Consider the following 26,189-nt stretch of genomic DNA (forward strand, 5'->3'; position numbering starts at 1 on the left):
GTGAAGAAGCGACAGCGGGAAATGAAGCTTGAAGAAGCGCGGGAGCAAGAAGAACGACGCAAGGCCGAAGAGGACACGCAGTGGCACAGCAGGACAGACGGGGTTCAAGATCGTTCAAGGCGCAAATCCAAGCTTCGAAGTAGATCGATAGGGCGCTTGGAATCCTTTCCTCGATTGCCACCGCTGGAGAAGCCGGGAGTTTCTCACAAGGCATCCCATGATGGTGGTGATTGTGCCCAGGAGAAGTCAAAATCCACAAGACCACAGGTGGGTTGGGTAACTAAGGTCTCCCAAGATGCTAATACAGAGATGATTAATTCTCTTAAAGAGCAAAACAGGATATAACAGGAACAAAATGTGGAATTACGCAAGCAGCTTGATGAGATTAAGGCTCATCTAACCAGTAAACCAGGGAAGGCGCTGGAAACACCCCAGGTAGCAAATTAACCGCCTTTAAAGAAGAAGGGGGCTAAAGAAACCGAAATTGAAGAAAATCACGGAGCGAAAATTGAAGCGCTTGAGGTGGAAACAAAGTCATTACAAGGTATGCTTCAAGCTGTTTTAGAACAGATAAAAACAAGTAGGCAACGCTATTGAGCAAATTAAGGCTGAATTTGCTAGCAGGAACTGACAGATAGAATGGCTATGCCAAGCGCTCAAGCTAATTCATGATGGCTCTGCACCCTTACAGTAATACGATTTGGCAGTGGAACTGTAGGGGTTTTACGATCTTTTCTTACCAACGCCGATTGACCAGAGGTTATTGCAATCCAGGAGTGCGGGAAAAATGCAAAATTAGCAGGTTACAAATCTCTTGCCGGGTCGGGTAACGATACCCAAGTTACGACCTTCGTAAAGAGAAACATTACGACATTGCAGCACGAGACGTAGAACTCGCAGATCGATCATGTTTTAGTTGAACTCATGCCTCGCAAGCGCAAAGACAAGAGTCTGTTTGTCCTGAATGTGTATAGTTCCCCCAGGCAACGCAAAATCAACTTTGGTGATCTTTTCACGAAAACAAAAGTTATTTCAGCCAACGGTCTACTATTGATTTTGGGCGACTTCAATGCGCATCATACAGCATGGGGTTATAAGTTCATCCAGGTTAAGGGCAGAAATTTGTGGAACAAAATTCACCAACATGAGCTCATACTTATAACAGACCCAATGCAGCCAACGAGGAAAGGAAATAGCGTATCTCAAGACACGACGCCACATCTTACCCTGGTCAGCAGTGCCACCACCGCCACGTGGTGCAATACCGGCGAAGACCTAGGTATTGATCATAGAATTTTGAGATTATCGTTGCCAATGGCCCGCTGGTGATCAGTAAGAGAAAAGTTAAAACTACAGATTGTGTGACCTTTAGAAATATCAGGTCGGAACAAGACCCCATAAATAATATTAACGATTGGAGTAAAGGGCTGATCCAGTCGGTTCAGCATGCTACCGAAGAGATTGACGCTGGCGATGAGGAAGTTGTTGATAGAAATTTTGAAAGCATGTTGAAGAAAAAGGAAAACCTAGAGCGAAAAATCAGTCAGAAAAGAGGAGACAGGAATCTCCGAAAGGAAGTTGCTGCACTGAATAGAAAGATCGAATATTATGCATTGGAACTTACCAAGCAAAAGTGGGGTAGTATCTGTGATCAGATGGATAGAAAGATTGGCTGTGCTAAAACATGGCAGCTACTACGGCATCTATTAGAGCTAGAGAAAACCAAGTCGGAGGCCCGACAGCAACTTCAAAAGCTTGTGTATAATTATGAAGGTCAGGCGACGGAATTATTAACGGAGGTTAGGGATCGATACCTCTGCTGCGCAGAATCTCAAAAAGCTCCCTGACTACGCTGGTTCAGTAAACCCCGACCTAGACAGCCCCTTCACGGTTGGAGAAGTCAGGGCTGAAATTAACCGACTTAAAACAAAAACGGCTGCCAGTCCGGACAAAATCAACAACAGAACGCTCAGGAATCTTGACGATGGCTCCATTCGTCAACTTGCAGCTTACATGCAAGAATGCTGGGACAAGGGAGAAATACCGCAAGCTTGGAAAACGGCCAATGTAGTCTTCATTCCTAAGCCAGGGAAAAAGCTCAGTCTTGAACATCTCAGACCCATTTCCATCACATCTTGCGTAGGGAAATTGATGAAGCACGTCATCCAGACAAGGCTGACTAGGTTCATGGAAGATGAAAACCTGTACCCTGATACTATGATAGGCTTGAGATGCCACCTATCGACGTGCGATATTATGCTACAGCTAAAGGAGGAGATAATAGACAAAAAAACTGTTGACACCAAAGTAATTGTGGGTCTGGATGTCTCTAACGCGTTTGACAATGTCAAAAATGAAGCCCCACTTAAGAACCTTAGTGCGCTAAACGTAGGCATCAAGACATACAACTACGTGAGGGGCTTTCTCTCAAATCGTACAGCCACTATCAGCATGGGAGGGCAGTCACTCGGAAACATTAAATTGGGGAATAAAGGGACGCCATAAGGGTCTGTACTCTCTCTGACTCTTTTTAATATAGCGATGATTGGACTTCCTGAGAAGTTGGAAGGGATCGAAAATCTGCATCACAAAATATACGCAGACGATGTGACGCTGTGGATAAACAGGGGTAGTGACGGACATAATGCAAGCGCACTTTAGGCGGCTATAGATACCTTCGAACAATATTTCTAACCACTAGGGTTAAAATGCTCGGCAGAAAAATCAGGGGCTGTTTTTCTACCATCGCAAAAAAGGAAAACAAACAATTCCGTCGGAAGGGGTTGTGACATCGCTTTGCGAGTGAATGGTAATGCTACTCCAACCATAGACAGTATTAGAATTCTAGGGATGCGCATACCAGCAAATTGAAAAAAACACTGAAACTATCCGCAGACTCGAAGCTAATGCGAACCAGACGTGCCGCCTGCTTAAGCGCATTTCTAACAAGAATTCGGGGATGAAGGAAGCCAATCTTTTAGGATTAGTTCAAGCTTTCGTGATAAGCCATGTACTATACGTTGCCCCTTATCTTAAATTAAGTTGAGCAGAAAAAGATAAAATTGAAGCCATTATAAGGAAAGGCATCAAGACTGCGCTAGGGCTTCCCCCGAACACTTCTACGGTTAAACTTCTTGGGCTGGTTGTCTCCAACACTTTAGATGAACTAATAGAAGCCGCCATAATGTCACAGCACCAAATACTTCTGAGAAGTAGAACCGGGAGGAAAATCATGGAGCGCTTGGGGTTCGAGCCTACGGAGTTTTCCAGGCAGACCGCTAGCATAACTAAATCAACTAGGGCAAGGCTGAAAATTATACCGCTGCCGAAAAACATGCATCCGGCGTTTCATGAAGGCAGACGCAAAGCTAGAGCTGTAGCCCTGCAGGCGAAACTTGAAGGTCGATCTGGCGTGCTTTACACGGACGCTGTAGAATACGAAAGAAAGGGAGCACACACAGCAGTAGGGGTTCGCGAGAACGAGGACCTGGTCTCGTGCTGCACCTCTAAGAACACAAACACCACAGAGGCAGAAGAACTTGCGATTGCTTTGGCAATAGCTCAAAAAAGCACTCGAGTGATTGTTAGCGACTCTAAGTCAGCCAATAAAAACTACGATATGGGCAGGATCTCTGCTACAGCCGCCAAAAATTATAAGACAAGGACCAGTACCCGCAGAGCTAATCTCACTAGTATGGTCCCCGGCCCATCAAGGTCTGAAGGGGAATGAGAAGGCGCACGCGATCGCCCGAGGGCTCACTTTCCGGTCGATCGACGCTGACCCGCTGCCTTCGCGCGAGCAGCCCCTCTCCACAAGAGACGAACTACAAACGTTTCGAGAAATCACCGCACACTATAAACTCCACCGTAAGACTTATCCAGAGGCAGCTAAACAGCTGAGCAAAAAGGAGGAATTCTGTGGCGAAAATTGCAAACCGGGGTGTTTCCAATTCCTCACCTGTACAGTAAATGGCACCCGGAAGTGTTCAGCTCCAGATGTGCGCACTGCAAGAGCACTGCGGGTTTAGTGCACATGATATGGACCTGCCCATTCTACAATGATCCAAGTAGAAACGTAGAATCCTGGGAGGTCTTATTACACAGCCGTGACGCCGAAGAACAGCGTCAAGTCATCGGTCTCGCCCTGACCGCCGCTGAGTCCCAAGGGAGTCTGGCCGATGGTTAGGGGGATGATTGGGGGCAGAGGCCGAAGCCTCCTCCCCCGTTATTCTAGACGGGTGTTATAAACGTTATTTCTCTCTCTCTCTCTCTCTTCGGATCCCGCAAAGCACGGGTAAGCTGTAGCGCATATAACCGAGAAACAGAATAGTGTAAGGTTGAAGCATTGCTGGTACCTATACACCCACGTTTTTCCAGAAAGAAACTTCAGAAAGGGGGTGATCATGGTGAGTTTCGTTTTCATGTGGGGAATGTGAGGGCTCCAGGAGAGGTCGCGATCAACTATGACTCCGAGGAATCAGTGGGTCTTCACGTAGTTGATTGTTTGTCCGTGGATTTTATTAACATATGGACTAATCGCTTATGCCTGAATGCTATAAGCGAGCACTTCTCTGATGGCAGCTCTAGTCCCCGTTCTTCCAGGTATTTTGTCACTAGATTAGCCGCTCTCTGAAGCCGGGCACGAAAATGAAGGCGTATTACGCTTGATGCCCAGATGCAGATGTCATCTGCATATATTGGTAGATGAACTGATTCTGGTTAGTGCGTCAACCAGGCCGAGGAGCGCTAGATTGAAAAGTGTGGGGCTAAGAACACCACCTTGAGGCACACCACGACGGATGCAATGATGCGTTGTTGTGTCGTTCTCGGTCTATACAAAGAAAGTTATGCCTTTCAAATAGCTGTCGATCCATTCGTAAACCCGACCCCCTAATCTGACATTTTTCATGACACCCAGACTGGCTTCCTGTGGTATATTATCGTATGCACCTTTCACGTCCAAGAACACTGCCGCAGATAAAAGTTTCAGTCTTTTCGATGATGCACAGACGAGAGCAGGTCAATAATGTTATCAATCGCAGACCGTCCACGCTGAAAGCCCATCATAGCATTAGGGTATACTTGGTGGTGCTCAAGGTACCACTCTAGGCGAGTCAAAATCATCCTCTCCATCACTTTCCTGAAACAGCTGGTAAGCGCGATCGGACGATAAGAGGTCAAGTCCAGAGGATATTTACCTGGTTTAAGCACAAGAACGAGGCGGCTGGACTTCCATGGATGAGGGACTAATCCGCTGCTCCACAAATCATTGCACACGGATAGTATGGCCCGTCGAGCTGCTTCATTCAGCGTCCTTCGTAAACATACACGGGTACTTTGTTCAATGTCCGTGTTCCAGTTCATTATCATTACATCATCACTTCTTACCATACTAAACAGCTTCAATATCAGTTTGATGCGTTCATAATTTCTATCCCCATGACTATCATAAAAGTTCACGCACCTGCTTGCTAACGGCTGTGATTCAACAATGTCATCATCATCGTTATCGACCGCTATAATTGCATGCTGTTGTTGTTACCAACAACCTGGTAACAACACCTGTTGTTTTTTTTTACCAGAATCTATTTGTTACCAACATCGTATCAGCCAGCCCTACCACCAAACGAGATGAATTGAGCCAAATTTCTTCAAATTTCGCTGACAGCAGCCCCTTTCTGCATGCTAGTGACCGCGAACATTCGAACCAATATGGCATCTACGAAAGCAGTGTCTCCACCTTGTTCTGAAGGAGCACATCGAGGCACTCCAATGCAACCGCAGTGCCGCCATTTTATTTTCCGCTTGCCACACCTACCCTCAAGAAGTCGCAGAGCCGACTGTTGGGCTGACTCAAAACACTTCTAGTATGCTCTAATTGAGCTTGACTCTTTCTTAGTGGTAGACATTGTGGTCCAACTGCAAAACTTGCTGCGGTTCATGTCCCTACTTGAGCTTGCGATACATAAAAAAAGCCGCGCGCATCTTTCCGCGGGGAGAACTCGAGTAAATGCAGTGCAGGACTGGAGTACAAAACACTTGGCACGAGACGCTAGCATGCGGTACAAAACGAGAGACGCGAGCGTGTGCAGTGGGGTTGTAGACGACACCACCAACGCTAGATTTGCGAGTAGGTGTGACTATAAAATACTACGTATTTAAAACAGCGCTTTTGCAGTCAATTTGACGCAGCGAGTGTTGTTTGCCACCAATGAACTGCAGCGTTTCACCAAATAAAAGCGAAGATGGCGCAGTTCCAAGTAACGTGTTTGCCCGGGAAAATTTTGATGCGTCAGCGTCGCTGAAGCGAAAAACAAACTATTATTTGGTTCACAGTACAGCTCCTGCTAAAAAAGCAGCAGAGACAATTACAAAAATAAACCTGGTAACCACAATGTTGTGTGCAACTCTGAAACCACGCCAGCTTCCTTTCGAGGGACGCTCGTGGGGTTTGAATACTGTCGTGTGGTTGGAACCACGAAGCATCACCGGTAGAGATAAAACGCCTTATTGGAAAAAAAGAGCAACACTCGCATCCCAACGAAGAGCAGCACGTCGGTAATCTGAACAGTGACTTCGATGTGTCTTTTAGGGGCGAAGCGCCTTATAGCGGCACCCATTCATTCCTCGTAGCCGTTGTAGTGTGTAACAAGTATAACATTCTGACCTCAAAGGGGGTTCCGGTGAGAGATTTTTTCTGTGCACTGTTGGACAATAAAAATATTGCTCAATGTACATGCCAATGGCTGCTAATGGGAAATTAGAGACAGGGGCATTAAGCTTTCAGTTTACGTGCCCGCTGTGATCCTCATTAGCAGCCATTGGCATGTACATTGAGCACTATCTGACAAAAAAGGGTTGCTATGTTATACTAGCTGGGTGTAACCTCCTTAGTTTTATAAAGGTTTAGCGAGCGATGAGCCGCAACGCCATGAATACAATGAACTAGTATATACCATGAACTCGAGGTGGTTAAAGGTGGGAAGTAGATAAGAAGCGCAAGTCATAAGAAAGTAAAAGCCGAATTCTCCTGTCTCTCATTTCCCATTAGCAGCCATTGGCATGTACATTGAGCACTATCTGACAGGAAAAGTTTGCTACGTTATACTCACTGGGTGTAACCTCCTTGGTTTAAGATAGGTTTAGCGAGCATTGGGCCACAGTCCCATGAACGCAGTGGACTTATGTATACCATGAACTCGAGGTGGTTAAAGGTGGGAAGTGACCCGAAGCGCAAGCCCTAAGAAAGTGTGCGTGTGCCACCTCTCGCTTAGTCCTTGGAATGTCCGCTGGATGGCGGTGCTTCTATATGAGGAATGTATGATGAAAAGATGCGAGATGGTGGTACTTGGAGTGTTAAATAGATGGACGAACGAACAAACAGACAGATGCATGGATGGACGCATGAACGGACGCAGGGGCGGATGCGTGGACGAACGCAGGGACGGACGCACGAACAGACGTATGACGGACGGGCGGATGGACGCATGGACGGTAACACAGATGGACGCATGGACGGACGGAAGCAAGAACGAATGGACGGACGAATGCTTCGCCTCTATCTCCTTCATTCACTCCGTGGATATGCTGCCAATTTTTTTTAGATGGTCGTTGCTTTAATTCCAGAATAAAATTCATTGTGAATAGTGAGCGAACTAAAATGTTCTCAATAAAACAGGAACGTTCCCAGACATACCGCCAAAACGTCACAAGGCAGTCCTTACACGTAATAAAGGTGGGTAACATTAAAATTGAAAAAAGAAAGCTTATGAAGCATTTGCTACGACTGAAGAAGCCGATGACCCAAACACAACAGAGAATCGAAAAAAACATAAGCAAGGAAAGGACAGTAGTAATCTGGTAATCGATGAAGCGGGTCAGAACTGACACACGGCACATCCGAGTTTACAGTGTTATCGACGGACACCAAGTCAGTCAAAGATATTTTTACGTTGTTTCTTCCGCCACGTCGAAAGAGTCTAAAATAATCTGGAACCTTGCGAGGAGTTCCGGCACAACATAAATGTGATGTAGAAATATAAATATTGTCAAATGCTCTCTTTAGTTGAGAAACACAAGTGGAAGCAGACAAAGAAGGTTTACTGAGCCACAATTTCGCGCAGGTGGTACCTTTAATTAACACTCCACGTAAAGAATATTTTTTGGACATTTGGCCTATCGCACTAACAGCGAATTTTGTGAAAATGATAGGCTTTTATATTCGCATCCACAATTTTGTTGATGACCATGCAATCCTGAATCCATGCCAAATTGGTTTTAGAGCAGGATGTTCTATATGTCAGGCCTAGGTATACCTTGAGAGTCTCATTCAAATAACTTAGTGGCAAAGAAAATATGCTGCGTTAGTCACACTGGACATTGCAAAACATACGACAGTGTAGGACACGAAGTTATGAATAATCGGCTCCATTACCATAACTTCTAGACATATATTCAGGCACAGATTGTGGAATTCTTACGCGAAAGAATGTTCTGTTGTTTTTAAAGTGGCATTTCATCTGCTATGAATGCGCAAACAAGTGACGTCCCGCAAAAGGCAGCCCTTGGCCCAGCGTTGTTTATTTCAATGATGTCTATTTTGTAACTAATGGTCGTACAGACATATGCGTAGGCTGATGACATTGCGTTTCTTGCATCAGCAGATTATATTCACAAGCAATAAACCATATTACAGACATACTTGACAGCCATAGAAAGTTGGCTAGATGACACGCCTTTTAATTTATAAGTTAGCAAGTGCTCTTCACTGACGTTCCGTCAAACGACTCTATTTATGCGATGCTCTATTGTCATCTGACAAATATTCCACAAGTAGATAACGTAAAATATCTACGAATAATATATGACCAACCTATGTCTTAGAAAAAGCACATTAAACATACCGCTGCAAAGGGTACTCACGTGCCTAGATTATTAAGGAAACGGAAAAGTTGTCGGAGAGGTATTGCTAAGATAACCGCTTTTATCAAAATTTTGCTGGCACGTTCACCAATTCTGGAGTTAGGTGCATAATATTTGCTGAAGCACCTGCGTATAAGCTTCATTCTGTTGTAATATTTGAAAGACAGACCTTGAGGCTATGTTTACGTCTCTCTATTATTTTTATTTGCAAAATACTGCTAGCCTAAAAAAGGCTGTAAGCAGGAGTGGGAATACAAAGATGATATATATACATACTGCGCAAAAGAAAGCGATAACGGCATGCTTCACACTAGGTACTCTTCTACAGCAATAATATCATCAGTTATATCGATCATCACAGCAGTAGGTAACTACACTGTAACCATTATATTCTAAATGCCAGTAATACATACATGGAATAAAAGAATATATGTATTTCCTTACATATAAGGTGACGATACATAAAAGTAGAAACACACAAGTGAACATATACAAAGAAGATTAGTAAACTCGTACATTTACACAGTCGTCAAATGAGCCTGAAGTGTTGAAATGAAATCTGCTGTGGTCATGCGTTCCACGACATCGGCTGGGAGCTCGTTCCATTCCCTTACTGTTCGTGGGAAAAATGTGTTGTGAAATACATCTGTTCGGCAGTTATAGTCTCGTAGTTTTTTTGAGTGATGAGAACGTGTGATTCGCTTACTTACAGGTTGAATGAAATGATCCCTTTCTATTCCTATTTTATTATGATAAATTTTGTATAGGTACCCTAGTCTTTCCGTGTGGCGTCGTAATTCCAGGGGTTCCAATTCAGCCCTTTCCACTAACGTACTTGCCGATGTCCGCCAGCTGTACATATTAAAAATAAAGCGTACCGATTTTCTTTGAACACTTTCCAAGTGGACAATGTTCCTTTTCGTGTGAGGGTCCCATACTATCGATGCGTATTCGATTATTGGTCGGATAAACGTTTTATAGGCTAATAGCTTCATATCTTGAGGAGCTTGGCGCAAAGTTCGTCTTAAGTATCCTAGTTTAGTTACTGCTTTTTTCTTTATGTAAGAAATGTGCTCATTCCACCGAAGATCCGATGTGAGTATGACACCTAGGTATTTAAAAGATTTTACTTTGGATAATACGCTTCCATTTAAGCTGTAGCTAAGCTGTAGCGGTGAATTCTTTCTAGTTATCCTCATGAGAACGGTCTTTTGGGGGTTAATTTTCATTTGCCAGGTTTCACACCATTTCTCAACGTGCTGAAGAGCTTCTTTTAGTTGGACGTGGTCATGAAGGTTGTCAATTCTGTGATAAATTACGCAGTCATCTGCGAATAGTTTAATTTTGACCGGTACCTGGTCAACTATGTCATTTATAAATTCGCTAACATTAAGTTCTAAACTAAATTCGCTAACATTAAGATTTTGTATGTGGAAGCTTGGTACCCTCACGTGCTACCAAGTTTAAATTGTTAGTGGTGTAAGCATTTTAAAGACAGTACAAATCCGCCGTAGGACGTTAGAGAAAATTTTTTTTTATTTCCCGTACTTTCTTATTTCTTGGATCATACTAGCCGAGATATCGTACCCCTCAAATACTGGCTATACAGATTCTTCTTGACACATGATATGTTCATACTGGTGACGTGACTTGAGTCAGTAATAACAGCAACTATGTTAACACACAATATGATAACATCTTTTCAAGAAATGCTAAGCTTAAATGATACCAATTTCGTAAAGTTCTTATTAGGTGATTACCTGGCACACCCACGAATATAGGCAGTTATTGCAACTGATGCTTCTCAAAGTCAGGAAAGATGTCGAATTGACGTTTTCTCTTCAACTCTAAATTGGTCTTTTTCCCTTCGTTTTCCAATTTTGTGCCCATCTTTGTAGAAGAACTTTTAGCGATCAATCTAGCACTTCGCACATTAACATCATCAAGAAGTTCTGCAGTAGTTTTGAAGTATTCTTTATTGGTGTGTTCTGCCGCTTAAAAAAAGGGATAACAAGTTCTAAGTGCACTGAAATCTATTATTCCACTTTATATGATTTTGATTGGGTTGGTTTGGCCTCCAGGTCGTTAGGGCCTATTTCTGAAATAAATGGTGGATGCGCTAGCCGAGACACCGTTGAACGGCCTGCTTTCCTATGTATTGCTGGTGTCCAAATTTACATTAGGCACCAGAATAAGGACAAAAATGTTGCTGCAAGAATTGTCCGCTCCATTAATAATGGCAACATTGCAATTTCAGTGCCTCAGACATTGGTAGAACAGTGAATTTCGGCAAACAAGAGAACGTGAAGTTGCAATCAGTAGACCACGTTGTTCCATTTCATATCTAAATTTTTATTTACACGTAGCTGGTCTGTCAGCTTATCCTAACTGTTCCTTTTTCATAGTGTATAAGACTACTGAACATTATCTCATTTCTTGCAACAGATATTCCACGTTGAGGAATACCATTTGAGGTACTCTTTGCCGGCTCCTTAGATTTGAACTAAATGTACTAAATGTGTTTTAGTTCAGTGCTTTGTCTCCTGGGCCACAGTGACGTGAAGGTTGCCGATGCCTTGGCGAAGTTTAATAAGTGTTCAAATAGATTTAGATTGTACAGCCAACTCACTCTCTTAGTTTCTAAACTTTCTTTACATTCCTTATTATCATATCATAAACTACGCAGCTCTGAGTTACTACCTATATTTGTACTCATTATTGGTAGTATTTGCAATTTTGTTACATTACTACTTATTTATTTTATAATTGGACGACGATTCTCCTGAACACCACCCAGTGCTTGGCCCATTTCCCCGCGTGAGTGTGTGGCACTGCCCAAGGTTCCACTCTATTCTACTTTCAGCTTGTCAACCCGGCAATGACCATATAAAAATATAAGAGATGCAACTCACATAAACAGAAAACAAGAACGATGACCGGATATGGCGTCATAACAGGCGTCATAAAAGGCGACAGGTGAGGGGTGATGTGCTATCCTATCGCCTTTCTCTTTTTCTGATTGGCATCTCTTATATTTCTTCAGTATAAACTAACAAGCATGTCAACACGTTCTAATTGATTGATTGATATGGTGGCTTTAACGTCCCAAAACGACCATATGATTATGACAGATGCCGTAGTGGAGAGCTCAAGAAATTTCGGCCACCTGGGATTCTTTAACGTGCACCCATATCTGAGCACACGGGCCTACAATCAACACGTTCTAAGATGGCAATAAAGTAAGCTCAGTAATAAAGAGCCCCTAAACAGCCTCTAAATGTACCAAATACGTTATTCTCTCCTGGCGATTCCTGTCTTCGCAGCGCAACTGGTGACGCAAGCAGACTGCTTCGTGGCGTCAGGATGAAATAAGCTCTCGATCCGTAGATATACGTAGATATACGAGACATATCGGCTGGAAATTGTCACTTACCCTGCTTTCTTCTGCAGTCACATGCCCGTTCTTTGGTAGTGGTGCACTACTGAGCAACATCTAAACTTTGTATCTGCTTCTTGCAGATTGCGCCCAGACGCTACCGCCAACTACCGCCCCTGTAATCGTCTGCAGTGCCACGTGTGAGCAAGGGCTACACGTGGCTAGAGCTATTCTTCCACAACCGTGCAAGGGCTGGTTGATATTCAAGAAGCATGACGTCATCTCCCAGACTTACTTGTCCTTCTGCGACTGCGCAGAGACTGGGCGTGTCACAGGCCACCGAATAAAACTCTGCATGGAACGAGCACATGACTCAGTTTGGCAGCGGTGCACTTCAGAGCAACGCCCAAACTTTGCCTCTGCTTTTTGCAGGTGAGCGGTAAACTTTTACTAAGCCAATAGTATAGAAATTGTGTACTACGGCCAAATCAGTCAGTTTTAATTCTGTGAACTTGTTTACCACTCGTTTGTACAGAGTTTCAGTGTTTTTGTAATGTCTAAGGAAGCTAAGGCGATTGAATATTTGAGACGAGAACACAGGGCAGATTTTAGAAGAATGAAAGAAAGGTTTCAAGAAGTGGCCGACCTGAAAGCAGAAATACAGCAGGTCTCAACAATAAACCAAGATCTTCACGCCGAGAATGCTCAGCTTTCATGAAAAATTGAGAAACTAGAACAACACCAACGCGCCGTTAACATTGAAAGAAAGGGCATCTTAATTGAAGGCGAACCGCTAACCATAGTGTCGCAAATGGGAGAGTTTATTAAGGCAGAGGTCTCGGAGGCTGATATTGACATCTGTCACTGAGTGCCTACTCTTAGACATGACCAGGCAAACAATATCGTTTGGTTTGTTCGCAGAAACAAAAGGAATCCAGTTCTCAGCGAAGCTAAGAAAGCGAATTGTACACGACAGCACTGGTGTTTCAATTATACTCAAAGATGTTCATCAACAAACACCTTCCTCGGTATGGTAAACAAATTGTTGGCACTGCTGCCATAGAAAGGAACAAAGAACTGAGATGGCGGTTCATGTGGACGGCTGGCAGCAAAGTGTTAGGACGCAAAGAAGAAAACTCGCCAGTTGTTAAACTCGCCAACTTGGAAGACGCTGAAAAAATGGAAGCGTGAGCCTAACGCTTATTAGTAAAGTTTGTTTATTAAATGGAGAGTGCATATTACAATGTTTCATCGTTCAATAAATCATTTCATCCTACAAGCAAACTACCTAACCTTTTCTGCCTTAGTGTGCGGAGTATCGAAAACCAATAGGACAAACTGAATTGCCTGTTTGAGTCATGAACGCACTCATTCCGACATCTTATTGTACTGTAAAACATGGCTCGCTATGAATAATGACCACCCCCCTATTTTGACTTCTATAAATACCATGGTCTAGTAAGCACAAAGAGCAGAGGTGGTGGTGTGGCAGTCTATGGTAAACAATGCCTTTGACATGAGCCAGTTCAAGAATTCACTTATGTACTGAGCAATGTAAAAAGTATAATGGTTCGCTTAGAATATGTCACATTTGTGCTTATATATCAGCTCTCATTGGGAAACAAGCTCGCGTTTTTCAAGTTCTCATAATAACTTTTTATTTCCTCAGTCATTTGTCTCCCCCCTTCATCATAATGGGTGACATAATCATAAGTATGTTGGCTGATGTCATATCATCTAAACAGCTTTCCGGATTCATTAATTTGTTCATGTGTGCAAACGTAATTACGGTAGCTACCATTCTCTTTATAGAAACTTGTAGACTTGTAGATATATGTAAAACTAACACAGCCCAACTGACTGCGTTGTGGGGCTACTATCTGCTGAGATAAGCGATCATCTGCCTTTATTCTGCTTCATTCCTCACGTTCGTGAGCGAGGGGAAGAAATAAAGGAAATACTGGCATGGAGTTTTTATGCCACAGCATTAGAAACTTTCTGATTTTTGATACTGTCAACAAACTGGTCATGTGTGTTTAAAAAGCAAGACCAAAATGCAGCGTACGATTTCTTCTTTGAAAAAAAAAAGTTATGACACTGTTATGACCGAGCGTTTCCCCTAAAACCATACAACCTAAAGAACAAGAATATACGCAAACCTTGAAATAATGCCAACTTAATAAAAAATAACAAGAAAAAACCAACTGTATCACAAGTTTGTATAATGCAGAAGTGCTGCTTTGCTTAGCAACTTCAGGAAATTCAGAAATAAGGTGAATGCTGAACTGCAGCAGGCGAAAACAAGGTGCTACACACAAATATTAGATAAGATAAAGAATGACTCTTCAGATTTTTTGAATGAAGTCATAGACCTCAATGCCATGAGCCAAAAGAGCACTGGCATCAACAAAAAAAAAATGCCCACAAGAGTGTTGACAGGTACGGAGGCAACAGCTGCTTTAAATGAATCTTATGTTTCTAGCGCCCAGTATGCTAACAAGCAGGAGCATACCACCCTATCGTGAACAGTGCCAGCTCCTCTAACTCGATTATACTTACGCCTGTTACACGTGCTGAACATAATTCTTAAAATGAAAAGCAATGCATCTGTTGGTCAAGATAACTTTAAACCAGCACCAGTAAATATATTGCGGACATTATCACACCCGTTTTAGTTCATATCATAAACATGATGTTAGAAAGCGGCATATTTCTCGGTCTACTGAAAATATCACAAGAGTGCCCTATACACAAAGAAGGGTATAAACATCTCATAACAAATTACCGGCCCATTTCTGTCTTACCTGTCCTATCAAAAGTCTTTGAGAGTGCCTTGAACGTTACACTACAGAAATTCTTTAATGAATAGAGCGTAATTGGTGACATACGATAGGGTACTAAAAAAATCTTGTGAAGAAGCTCTTCCTAATATTAGACGTGAAATTATATCAAATATTGCAAATCAAAAGTATACATTAGGTGTATTTGTTGATCTCAGAAAAGCATTTGACTCGGTTTGCCACAACTTAATAATTGATGAACATTAAAAGCATGGTGTACGAGGTAACGCGCTCAAAATATTACGTTATTTCCTAACAAAGCGATATCAATACGCCATCATAGATAATGATACTTCGTCTTACGTGGAGATCACTACGGGTGTCCCACTAGGCTCAATTCTTCATCTCTGATGTTTATCATGAAAATCAATGACTTGTCGATATGCTCGACTTTCCACAATTGCTTATGTACGCAGAAAATACGAAGACTTTCTTTAAAGTTGCCACAATACCAGATCTCGAGTCAAAGGTGAACTACTATATGAAGCAACTTTCTTCGCGGTTACGATAAAACAAATTACAAATGAACACTTCCAAAAGTAAATATATGGTATTTGCCTCAAATAATAAACCGCGAAACTTCAACGCGACCATTGTTTTTTATGACAGAATAATCGAGAAGGTTTAACGCCAAAAATTTTTAGAAGGGTCATTTCAGGTAGATCTGGCCTGAAACGTACATGTGGACAAAACTGTGACAGAATTAAGTAAAACTTTTGGTTGTTTATATAGATTGAGTGCTCTGGTTCCTCTTTGGCTGAAAATTTCCTTGTAATGCGCACTATCTTACTCCAGACTAATGTACTGCATAATAATTTGGGAAACAACCACGCAAAAAAATATACTTGGCTGATTGTACTGCAAAAAAAGAGCCCTATGGGCTTTTGAAGGTATCGTGAACATTTACAGAACTTTAAAACGCAGCTTGATTTTATGAAGTACTCTGTATAAAGGCAAACGAGGTGACCCATTACGAGTTAAAACGAATTATCAAACAAAGCAGGACCCATTATATCATGGATGCATCCACCTACCCGCGCTACAGCTCTCGGCAATACCATACGAGGTCATAAAAAATAACAACGAAATACGATAAACAGTTACAAAGTTATCAAGCACCTTCTTTACTCTATATATAAAATACACAAATTTCACGATGAATTTACAGAAGCCTCAAATAAATCATTCAAAACATTGCTCATTTCACACAATATTGAGTTTGTCTGACATGGGGGCTGTGAGTATTTTCAACTTCCGTGTCTTCATTGCAAATTTAATTTGTTGACTGTGGCAAACTAACCTATCAGTTCATTATGAAGCATTTCTTGTTAGTTTTTCTTTGCAGACATATGGTTTTTGATCTCGCTTTTCTATTTTGTTGCACACATGTTCTTTTGTTTTCTTGACCAGAAAGTCTCCTACGAATGTACAGTATATTTTGTATTGAATTGTGCTACGTACGGCCTGCGTGCCGAACTGTCGTAGGAGCAGAAGTCTTTGTCAGGCCACATTGCCTTTAGCTTCTGCTGCCTTTTAGTTGCAAACAAAAGAGATAAAGTCAATGTAATTGAATTCAATGCTTCCTGGTTTTGCATGATTAATGTAGGCGATAAAATTTATTTAACCTAATTTTCTGCTTTTTTCATAGCGCAAGCGTACATGCCAGCTTGTTGTAGAAAAACGTAAAATCTTGACACTATGAATGCTTGTTGCTTTTTTACCATGTGTTTACGAAAAAAGAAGCCAGAACTTGTAGGAAGGGCAGTGAGGGCAAGAAAATCGCGCCTTCGAGATTGATGTGTATCACGGGACCTTTAAGGTAGTCGAAGAGCAGGTAAATGACGCCGCTTTCAGTGAGTCTATGTGCCTTCCTCTCACCAAGATTAGCTTGGAGTACAGGCCACCTCATATCTTCATCAAAGAGTGGGCACGGCGAAATCCGTGGAAACATGGCTAAACGTTTCCTCTACCTTGTGCAGGGCTTGCTGCTCTGCGTCCCCAACGTATCTCCTGGATCTACAACGGCCACCACTGGGTACTCGCCGCATTCGCGCCACTTTCCTTTCTGCAAGTCACAGCCGCCCCACGTGGAACCATGTGACGTCATCCCGAAGCTGCTGCCGCCTGGCAGTGCTTGGTCTGTGACGTCATCCGATCATCGACTACTTAAAGACACCTGGAACCCCCCCTCTCTTAGTGGGCACGGCGAAATCCGTGGAAACATGGCTAAACGTTTCCTCTACCTTGTGCAGGGCTTGCTGCTCTGCGTCCCCAACGTATCTCCTGGATCTACAACGGCCACCACTGGGTACTCGCCGCATTCGCACCACTTTCTGCAAGTCACAGCCGCCCCACGTGGAACCATGTGACGTCATCCCGAAGCTGCTGCCGCCTGGCAGTGCTTGGTCTGTGACGTCATCCGATCATCGACTACTTAAAGACACCTGGAACCCCCCCTCCCTTAGTGGGCACGGCGAAATCCGTGGAAACATGGCTAAACGTTTCCTCTAACTTGTGCAGGTTAGTAGGGCGTACAGCTCATTTCGAAGCGATTGCCGCTGTTTGGTTGTTATGCCGTGCCCACGGCAGTGTCGTAAAATTGCATACGATTGTTTTTGTGCACTTCGGTTACTACTTTGTGGTGATGTCGAACAAAACCCCGGACCTACCAACCAAGACATGCTGGCTAAACTTTTAGAGGGTCAAAAAACTCTCCGTAGTGAGGTAGCAGACCTTACAACTAAAACGGAAAACATGTTAGCAGAGCTTACACGGCGTCTTTCAGAAATCGAGACCCATGTGGCTGAAATGAAAACTAAAAATTCAAAATTAGATGACCTGGACAACCTTCTTAAGGTCTACACAAACTCAATGAATTTCCAGGCCCGAAAGCTAACGGATCTTGAAGATCGAGGCAGACGTTCAAACTTGATTGTTTTTGGTATCCCAGAACAGCCGGAAGAAACTGAATCTGATCTTAAAAAGAAAGTCGTCTCTGAAACATTTCACAGCAAGCTCGGCGTTAAATGCACTTTTGTTGCCCGGATTCATAGGCTTGGAAGATCAGGCTTGAATAGGCCGATTATCTTGTATCTTCAAGACTTCACCGAAAAGCTAGCTGTGCTAAAAAAGGCGAGCAACCTAAAGGGAACTAACATCTTTGTTCAGAACGACTACTCAAAGCAGACGTTGGCAAAACGTAAATTACTGTGGGAAAGTGCAAAAGCCGACAAAGAACAAGGCAAGAAGGCATTTTTGGTGCATGATAAGTTGCGTGTAGGTGATGATCTGTTTATTTGGAATGACGTAACAAACAAACGTCAGTTAATTGGAAGCCGTCGGTGTGCCACGGCATCGCCTCAGTCTATCGGCAGTGCACCCGATAACTAGAGTACGGGTAGCAAGTGTTCACCAGCCGCGCAGAAGCAAGTTAGACTGATTAATATGAATGCTCGAAGCATTGGAATTAAAACCGAACAACTTGAGGCTGTACTTTTAGCATACAACCCTCATGTTGTTGTAATAACGGAAACGTGGCTCCACAGCGAAATGTGTGACCAAGACTTAGTGCCTCCAGCTTATGAAATGTACCACAGAGATAGGGCCTCAAGAGGTGGTGGAGTTGCAGTACTTGTTAAAACAGGAATCACTGTCACCCGTTTACCGGACGTTGAAAGTACAGAAAGCATATGCCTGAGGCTTTCACTCTTCAATAAGTCTTTTGTATTGTATGCAGTGTACAGGCCGCCGAATTCATCACCGGATTATTTGTTTAACTTGAAAACCCATATGGAAAATTACAGTAATCAAAAGCTAATTGTCATCGGCGACTTCAATCTGCCTAATATTGACTGGAACCAAATGCAGTCGACATCAGATTTGATTAATGCAAATATACTGTTCGATATAATGCTTTCGCACAATATCGCCCAAGTTGTTCAGCAACCAACACGTGTTGGTAATGCTTCGTCCACGTTACTAAATCTTGTGTTCATGCATCGCACTATTCTTGATTGCTGTGTTTGTGTTGAACCCGGCTTATCTGATCACGACATGGTCACAGTTTCTTTTCCCTTGCATTGTAATCGCTCCAATAGCCCACCTAACTCTAAACAGGTCAAAAATTTTTCCTGTGCTAACGATACGAGCATCCAAGATTATCTTGAATGTGAATTGGTGCATTTTGATGGGGACGACGCTTCTGTTCTCTGGGATAAGTTTAAGAAACTATGCTTCCACTGCATTGAACGGATTGTACCAAACAAAACGAAAAAACCCCCAAAGTTCACACCATGGATCACAAGGCCAATAATACAAATGAAGCGTAAAGCCAAGCGTTATCGGAAAAAAGGTGCTTCCGCTAACATTCTCAGGGAAATTCGTAACTCCCTCTCCGAAGCTATTAAAAGTGCCAAGAATTTTTATTTTACTGTCAAGTTGCAAAACTTCATCAAAGAGGACCCTAAAAAATTCTGGTATTTTATTAGGGACCGTAAAAGCTCTGTAAATCGAATCAAGTTTAACGGCACTATAATTGACAATCCCCAAACTATCGCGAAAAATTTCAACGACTATTTTCATAGTGTTTTTTCAACTTCTACCCTGCCTGTCTCAATTAGCATTGACCCTTCTGATTCAGATCCTAACCTCATTTCTTTCGATGGTGTCCTTAATTTACTGCTGCGATTAAAAGTTAAATCAACCCCTGGACCAGACAACATACCCAATGCATTTCTCCGGCGATATGCCGAAATATTGGCCAAGTACATTGTTGTGATCTTCCGAGCCTCAATAAGTTCAGCAACTTTACCCATCGATTGGAAATTGGCACGTGTTCTGCCCTTTGTGAAAAAGGAGGACCCAGAGTGCATACCAAACTACCGTCCCATTTCTATGACTTCCGCATGTTGCAAAATGCTAGAACATATAATTTCCACTCGTATAAACAGCTTCTTAGATGATAACCACATTTTATCTCCCTTTCAGCATGGATTTAGAAAACGGTTTTCCACAGTCACCCAGTTGGTCTCAGTTATTCATCACAATGCTTCTATTTTAGACAAAGCTGGTCAGGTCGATGTACTGTTTTTAGATTTCAGTAAAGCATTCGACCGTGTTCCCCATAACAAGCTCATCGAGAAATTGCAGACTATAGGGCTTCCAAACTACCTAGTATCCTGGGTTTCTGCTTACCTGAACGGCCGGAAACAGTATGTCGACGTCTGTGGACAGACATCACCTCATCTCCCAGTAGATTCCGGCGTACCGCAGGGTAGTGTTCTAGGTCCGCTGCTGTTTATAATTTATTGCAATGATATTGTTAATGCTATTACTGATCCGGTTAAAATAAGACTCTTTGCAGACGACTGCATTATTTTCACAGATGTACAATCGCCAGATGACCAGGTTGCTCTCGACACTGCCCTTAACAATATTCTTTCGTGGTGTAACAAATGCGGCATGGTGCTCAATTTCGATAAATCTGTTTGCCTTCGAATTACTAACAAGAAAAATCCCCTTCAGTTTTCCTATTCCTCCAAAAGCCAACTCTTAAAAAAAGTCAGTCAATACAAATACCTAGGTATAACGATAACGAATAAGTTGTCCTGGAATGCACACATTGCCGATGTTTCGTCATCGGCTTTCCGTAAACTGTGTCTTTTAAGGCACAAACTCAGAGACGCCCCGTCGCAAGTGAAACTATTAGCTTATAACACTTTAATACGTCCAAAGCTTGAATACGCTTGTATTGTATGGGATCCGCATACTAAGTCTAACATATATTCCCTCGAAAAGATTCAAAGACGTGCAGTGCGTTTTATTTACTCAAAGTATGGTCGTGGTACATCAGTTACGGAACAAATGCGAGATAACGAAATCCAGACGCTACAATCGCGGCGCCAGCTTCTCCGTCTAAAATTCTTGGACTCACTAATTAACAATAAACTTGGGCTAGACCCATCACATTACGTTACCCCAGTTTCGACCAGGCAAACCCGTCATTCTCATGTCCGATTCTTAACTCCGTATTTTGCGCGGACAGATTTATTTAAGTTTTCCTTTTTTCCAAGAACTGTAACAGAATGGAATAACTTGCCTTCTGATTTCCTCCAAACCTTCGATCTTGATGAACCCAATGTTTAATTCTGTGAATCTTGACCCCCTCCCTCCCCTCCCAATATTGCTTGATATTTTTTTATGTTTCTCTTCTACTCGCTCTTCTCCTACACAGATGTATTTTAGTCAAGCTGTGTTACTCATATACTGATCGCGTGCTTTCTTTGTTATGATGTTTTTCTTCTACTCGCTCTCCTCTTACACAGATGTATTTTAGTGAAGCTGTGTCACTCATGTACTGATATTGTGTTTGTGTATGTGCCCCTCCTGCTTGGGCCTTTTTGGCCTGCAGTATTTCACAAATAAAATAAAAATATCGCGAGTTTTGTTCAGAGCTCCTCTATTTATGCTTGAAATGACTTATCAGTTGCACGGTTAGAGGCTTTGAACAAGTTTGCGAAATTTTATTGCTCTAAGCCACTTCGGATAAAACGTTCGAGTGCAGCGAATAAGGTCTTATTGTGTCATCCAGTTCATGTTCTGTCAGACAAAATAATGAAACGTAGAGCAATTAACTGATTCCAAGTGATTGTTTGGAACCCTTTTTGCATGTACACTTTTTGACGCCTATTTGATGACATACACAAATATACCAACTGTGAATGAACATACTAGACAAACTGCCACCACGGTGACATAAACAGGGATCTATATCAGCGTTTAGGTTCGTTCTTTTCTAGCTCGTCCTTCGACAACAACACACGTTTATTGTTATAATGGTAGATGCCAATTGCCATTGCGGTTTATAGTAAGCCACAAGTTTTTACCATAACTGTAAGTACGCACTGCCTACACAATGTAGAATCATGCTCCTGTGACCGTGTTGATGCGATCTAGCACTAAGAAATTTAAACATAAAGCTAGGTCATTACTGTATTGGTTATCCAATATATTCATTACGGAAAGTCTGGTAAAAACGTTACTCCTCACAAAGGAACCGCGGCAGGCTAGCGGAGCTCTCAAAGTGGAATGTGGAACAGATCAGTTTTGACTTCCTATACTATACGTTTCATATTCAGACGAGTCTTTCCGTTCCTCTGGTTTGTACTTGAGGTTTCTCGTTTTCATCAGAATGGTTGATGACACCATAAAAGCTTTCAGAGGCAAATGAGTTATTGTAAGTCTTGTGTCAACAGGCAAAAAAGGACGTACAATTATACAGAATATACGGGACCAGTTGGCTTTTGTGAGTAGCAGGTGTAAATCGTGAATGGTCTACTTACCACCGTCAGTCTGGTTGTTCTCAATGACGTAGTCGTAGTCGACCTGTGGTCTTGCCGCTGCATTCGTCGTGTGGGCCACGACGCTCAAGAGCATCCAGGCGAACCCAACGTCCATATTGCTCTCGGCGCGGATGGCGGCTTGGCGGCAGTGGCTGAGCGCTTTTAAGCAGCCTTCCCCTCCACACGCCACTTTCCCTCGCATGGCGGTGGCCCACAAATCGGGCAGGCCGCGAGTACCAGAATCCCGTGGAGAGCGGGTAGCAGCCGGGTGACGTAGCATCATTTTAAGGAGGCTGCACACGACAATAAACGACAGCTATGGAAGACGCACAAAATAGAGCATCAGAAATGATTCCTCTCAAATGAGAAGGGCTTCACGTCACATCGCCGGTGGCCTTAGAAGAGCGCGTGTAATTTCCTAAATTTTCCTTCGAAACTGTAGCATCGACTTACTTCATCGGCTCGGAATAAAAAACTGCCACCAAATAGGCCACTTTATCTCGTTCAGTGGATGGCACGCAAAATCATGGTCACAAGACACATTAAACAATGAAATTTTTGTTCACAACAACGTAGGTGGTTGTACAGCAGCAACAAAAATATAAGGCAACTTCGTCACAACCACAAATAAAACAACTATAAATTGTGGCAAGTCAGCAGTATTAAAACGAGCATATACAAATATCACAATGATACATTATAATAATACAATAAAAAGGGTAAAGCTTTTTAATAAACACGCCCCGCTGCTGTAGTCAAGTGACTAAGGCACACGGCTGCTGGCCCGCAAGTTGCGGGATAAAATCACGGCTTCGGGGGCTTCATTTTTGGTGGAGGCGAAAGTGCTATTGACAGTGTGCTGAGATTTCTGTGCACCCCGAGTGGTCGAAATTTTTGGAGTCCGCCACTACGACGTGTCTGATAATCATAGGATGGTTTGGGGACGTTCAACCTTAGATATCAATAAAATTAGATGAATTTTTTTTTGTAAGGACACTTGTGATCATATTTATACGGATTTATAGAAAGTTTCTATTGCAGAACAAACGTTTCATGCAGATACCATGCCATCGAGAAGCAGTTTCTTCTCTTCCATTGTGCCATAAAAATAACGAACATATAGAAACTTTACTACGACATTTGTAGGGCCTCACTTCCATAAATTTTCATGTTTTTGAACTAATGATGAGGCTTCTTTATATATAGTTTTTTGTTGTAGATTCGCGTGTTACCGCTGTTGATGTCATGTAAAACCGCTAGCCTGATTAGCTTTTAGTGCGTAGGGTTCACTCCAGTTCGAATGTGAAAGCCTCGTGTTTTGTAATCAGATTTGTTCGTGATGAATCTCACAGCTATAACACTATTTCTTTTTTATATGGTCTCACTTATCTTGTAAAACACTTGTGAAGGGGTCCCATGCCCTGCATGTGTATTCCAACACAAGGCCTAACGTTGGTAATGCACGTTTGATTTAATGCGGTGGGCGCTTGCTTGACACTTCTGTGAAAAAGGCGTAATAATCAATATGCTTTGGCGAATGTGTTGTCAAAGTGTGATGTACAGTCTTTTCGTCGGTATGGAAACGCCGAGGTACTTAACACCACATTGCATTAGTACATTGTGTAAAGAGTACGAACTAGACACGTTGTCCTTTTTGTTTACATTTTCCACTTCGCACACCAAGAATTATTTTTAAAGAAAAGGCTGCAAAACACTCACATAACCTGCACTCGACGCAGGGTGATACACAACACAATCATTCTCATACTGTCTGAAATTCGAATTGAGACACTAATATCATTGATAAAAACGAGCAATGTCGGTAGTCAAAAGACTGAACCCAAAAATACACGCGACATAACGTCAGTCGTTTCTGATTCTGAGCCCTTTTATGCTACTTTTTGGTTCTTTTTCTAAAAATACTCTTTTAGTGAATCGGCAAGACCAACAAATGAGCTTAGATAAATGTATGCTAAGCAGGAGTACGTCAAACGGCTCTAATAAACGAATAAAAACTACGCTTATCTGAATATTGTTGTTAAATGCGGCTGACATTCCTGTAGTAAGAATAAATTAAGTGGCAAGTTGCAAGCTCACGCAAAATTCATGCCGAATAAATAAGATGCTCTAACGTTTGGCGTCAAAGATAGGGGTTGATAATCGCTTACAATTACCAGGTTATGGGAGCCGCTGGTAAATATAGGAACTGCATCTGTCATTTTTCGGTCACAAAGTAATATGGCTACTATTGACCAGCTGAATTATTCAATCATTATGAGAACCCTTATAAAACAGCATTTCAAGATGTAATTTGTTTTACCATCAGGACAGTGAGCAAAAGGGTCATTATTGTAGCGCAACAGATTCCAAACTCGAACTTCATCTACAATGATGCCAATGATAGATGGAAGGAGGACTATGTGCGAGAAGACACACAAACGGAGCCTCCACGGGTGGCCGGTGGGACCACACGCCGTCCGACTCATGAGCTGACCTCTAAGGCAGCCTGGGGCTTACGAGCACCGCCCCACTATGGCTTAAGTTTACCCGATAAGCTGAAGGAAGACCAGCAGCGAGATTACTTTTTAAAACAGCTCTTTCTATTAGAGAGAGAGGAATGGAGCGGGAAATGCAAGGGCAGATCTGTCACCAGCCAGCTCAGGGCGGACTGCTGTATAAGGAAGAGCTGTCGGAAAGGCGCGTAACCACACTTGTTTTCGAGAGGGGAGGGGGCACCACCTTGATTTCGGGAGAGCCATCCCTTTGAAATGGTCGTGATGATGTTTGGTGCTTTGCGACACAAGGGCCAATCGATAGCCAAAGAGCGCCATTTCGATTGACTAGAGATATGGACAATGATTGTGATAAGAGGCTGTATAAGGGCCGTGAAACTCCTCGCACTAAGGCGGGTAAAAACATAGATAGAAGTAATAAAATCGTGGTCGTGTCGTGAAAGGTGTATTGTGTTAATGGATGACAAAACTTTGTTGTAATAAAAACGATCGTGGACATGTGCGGCATTACCACAAGTGCCTCACTCGTTCACACCCTTGCTTCCAAGGGCCGTGAGGCAAGTGCTTTGTTGAGTGTAGCCAACACAACGGAGACCTCTCTGAAGAGTTCGTGCTACGGAATGCCCATGTATATGATATTAAAAGTCGGAATTTCTATTGAAAAGCTAACAATGATTTATGAGCGAAAAGTGGTTCCCTACCGACGATCATTGCAGGATGGAGTGGTATCTATTGTCGATAGGGTGACGGAAAGTGTTGTCTTCTCAGCGTGTCTAATTCTTTACACCGTATTAAAATGTGAAGTACGGTGAGTAATCAAGGTGGACGATTGGGCGAGTTGGTGATTCATGATCGGTGAGTGCTTCTCCACATCTGTCACACAAAGGTGGATCGCCCCTAGATAAAATAAATTAATTAGTTGCGTGTGTATGTCTTGTTTTTAACCCTGTGAGGATTACTTCCGCGTGGCGTGATTTTGATACTGGCGGCCAATGACCAAGTTGCGGCTAGATGACATGCAATTTATTACCTGTTTGTGTGTCCCATGTGCTCTGCCAATAACCCCTGAGCTTTGGTTTTAGAAAAGCTTTCATGTCGAGCGCAGGAATAGGTCTCGGAGTGTTGATAGCGGTTTTGTTGGCGGATCCAGCTAGCTGGTCCACCAGAACATTGCCTTGTATTTCACAGTGACCTGGCA

At 42.7% G+C, this 26,189-nt stretch overlaps 1 protein-coding gene across 1 annotated transcript in view; it reads right to left on the reverse strand.

The window, feature by feature from the left end:
* LOC119172983 (uncharacterized) overlaps positions 1–22,603 on the reverse strand; it is a 1,299,788-nt gene extending 1,277,185 nt beyond the window's left edge. Inside the window, exon 1 of the mRNA XM_075893951.1 lies at positions 22,479–22,603. Within this exon, the coding sequence (XP_075750066.1) occupies positions 22,479–22,593 (115 nt within the window). The 5' untranslated portion in view covers positions 22,594–22,603. The remainder of the gene's footprint in view (positions 1–22,478) is intronic.
* Between the last annotated feature and the right edge of the window lie 3,586 nt (positions 22,604–26,189).

Source organism: Rhipicephalus microplus, chromosome 4, assembly GCF_043290135.1.
Source record: "Rhipicephalus microplus isolate Deutch F79 chromosome 4, USDA_Rmic, whole genome shotgun sequence".
In the NCBI taxonomy this organism is placed as follows: domain Eukaryota; kingdom Metazoa; phylum Arthropoda; class Arachnida; order Ixodida; family Ixodidae; genus Rhipicephalus; species Rhipicephalus microplus.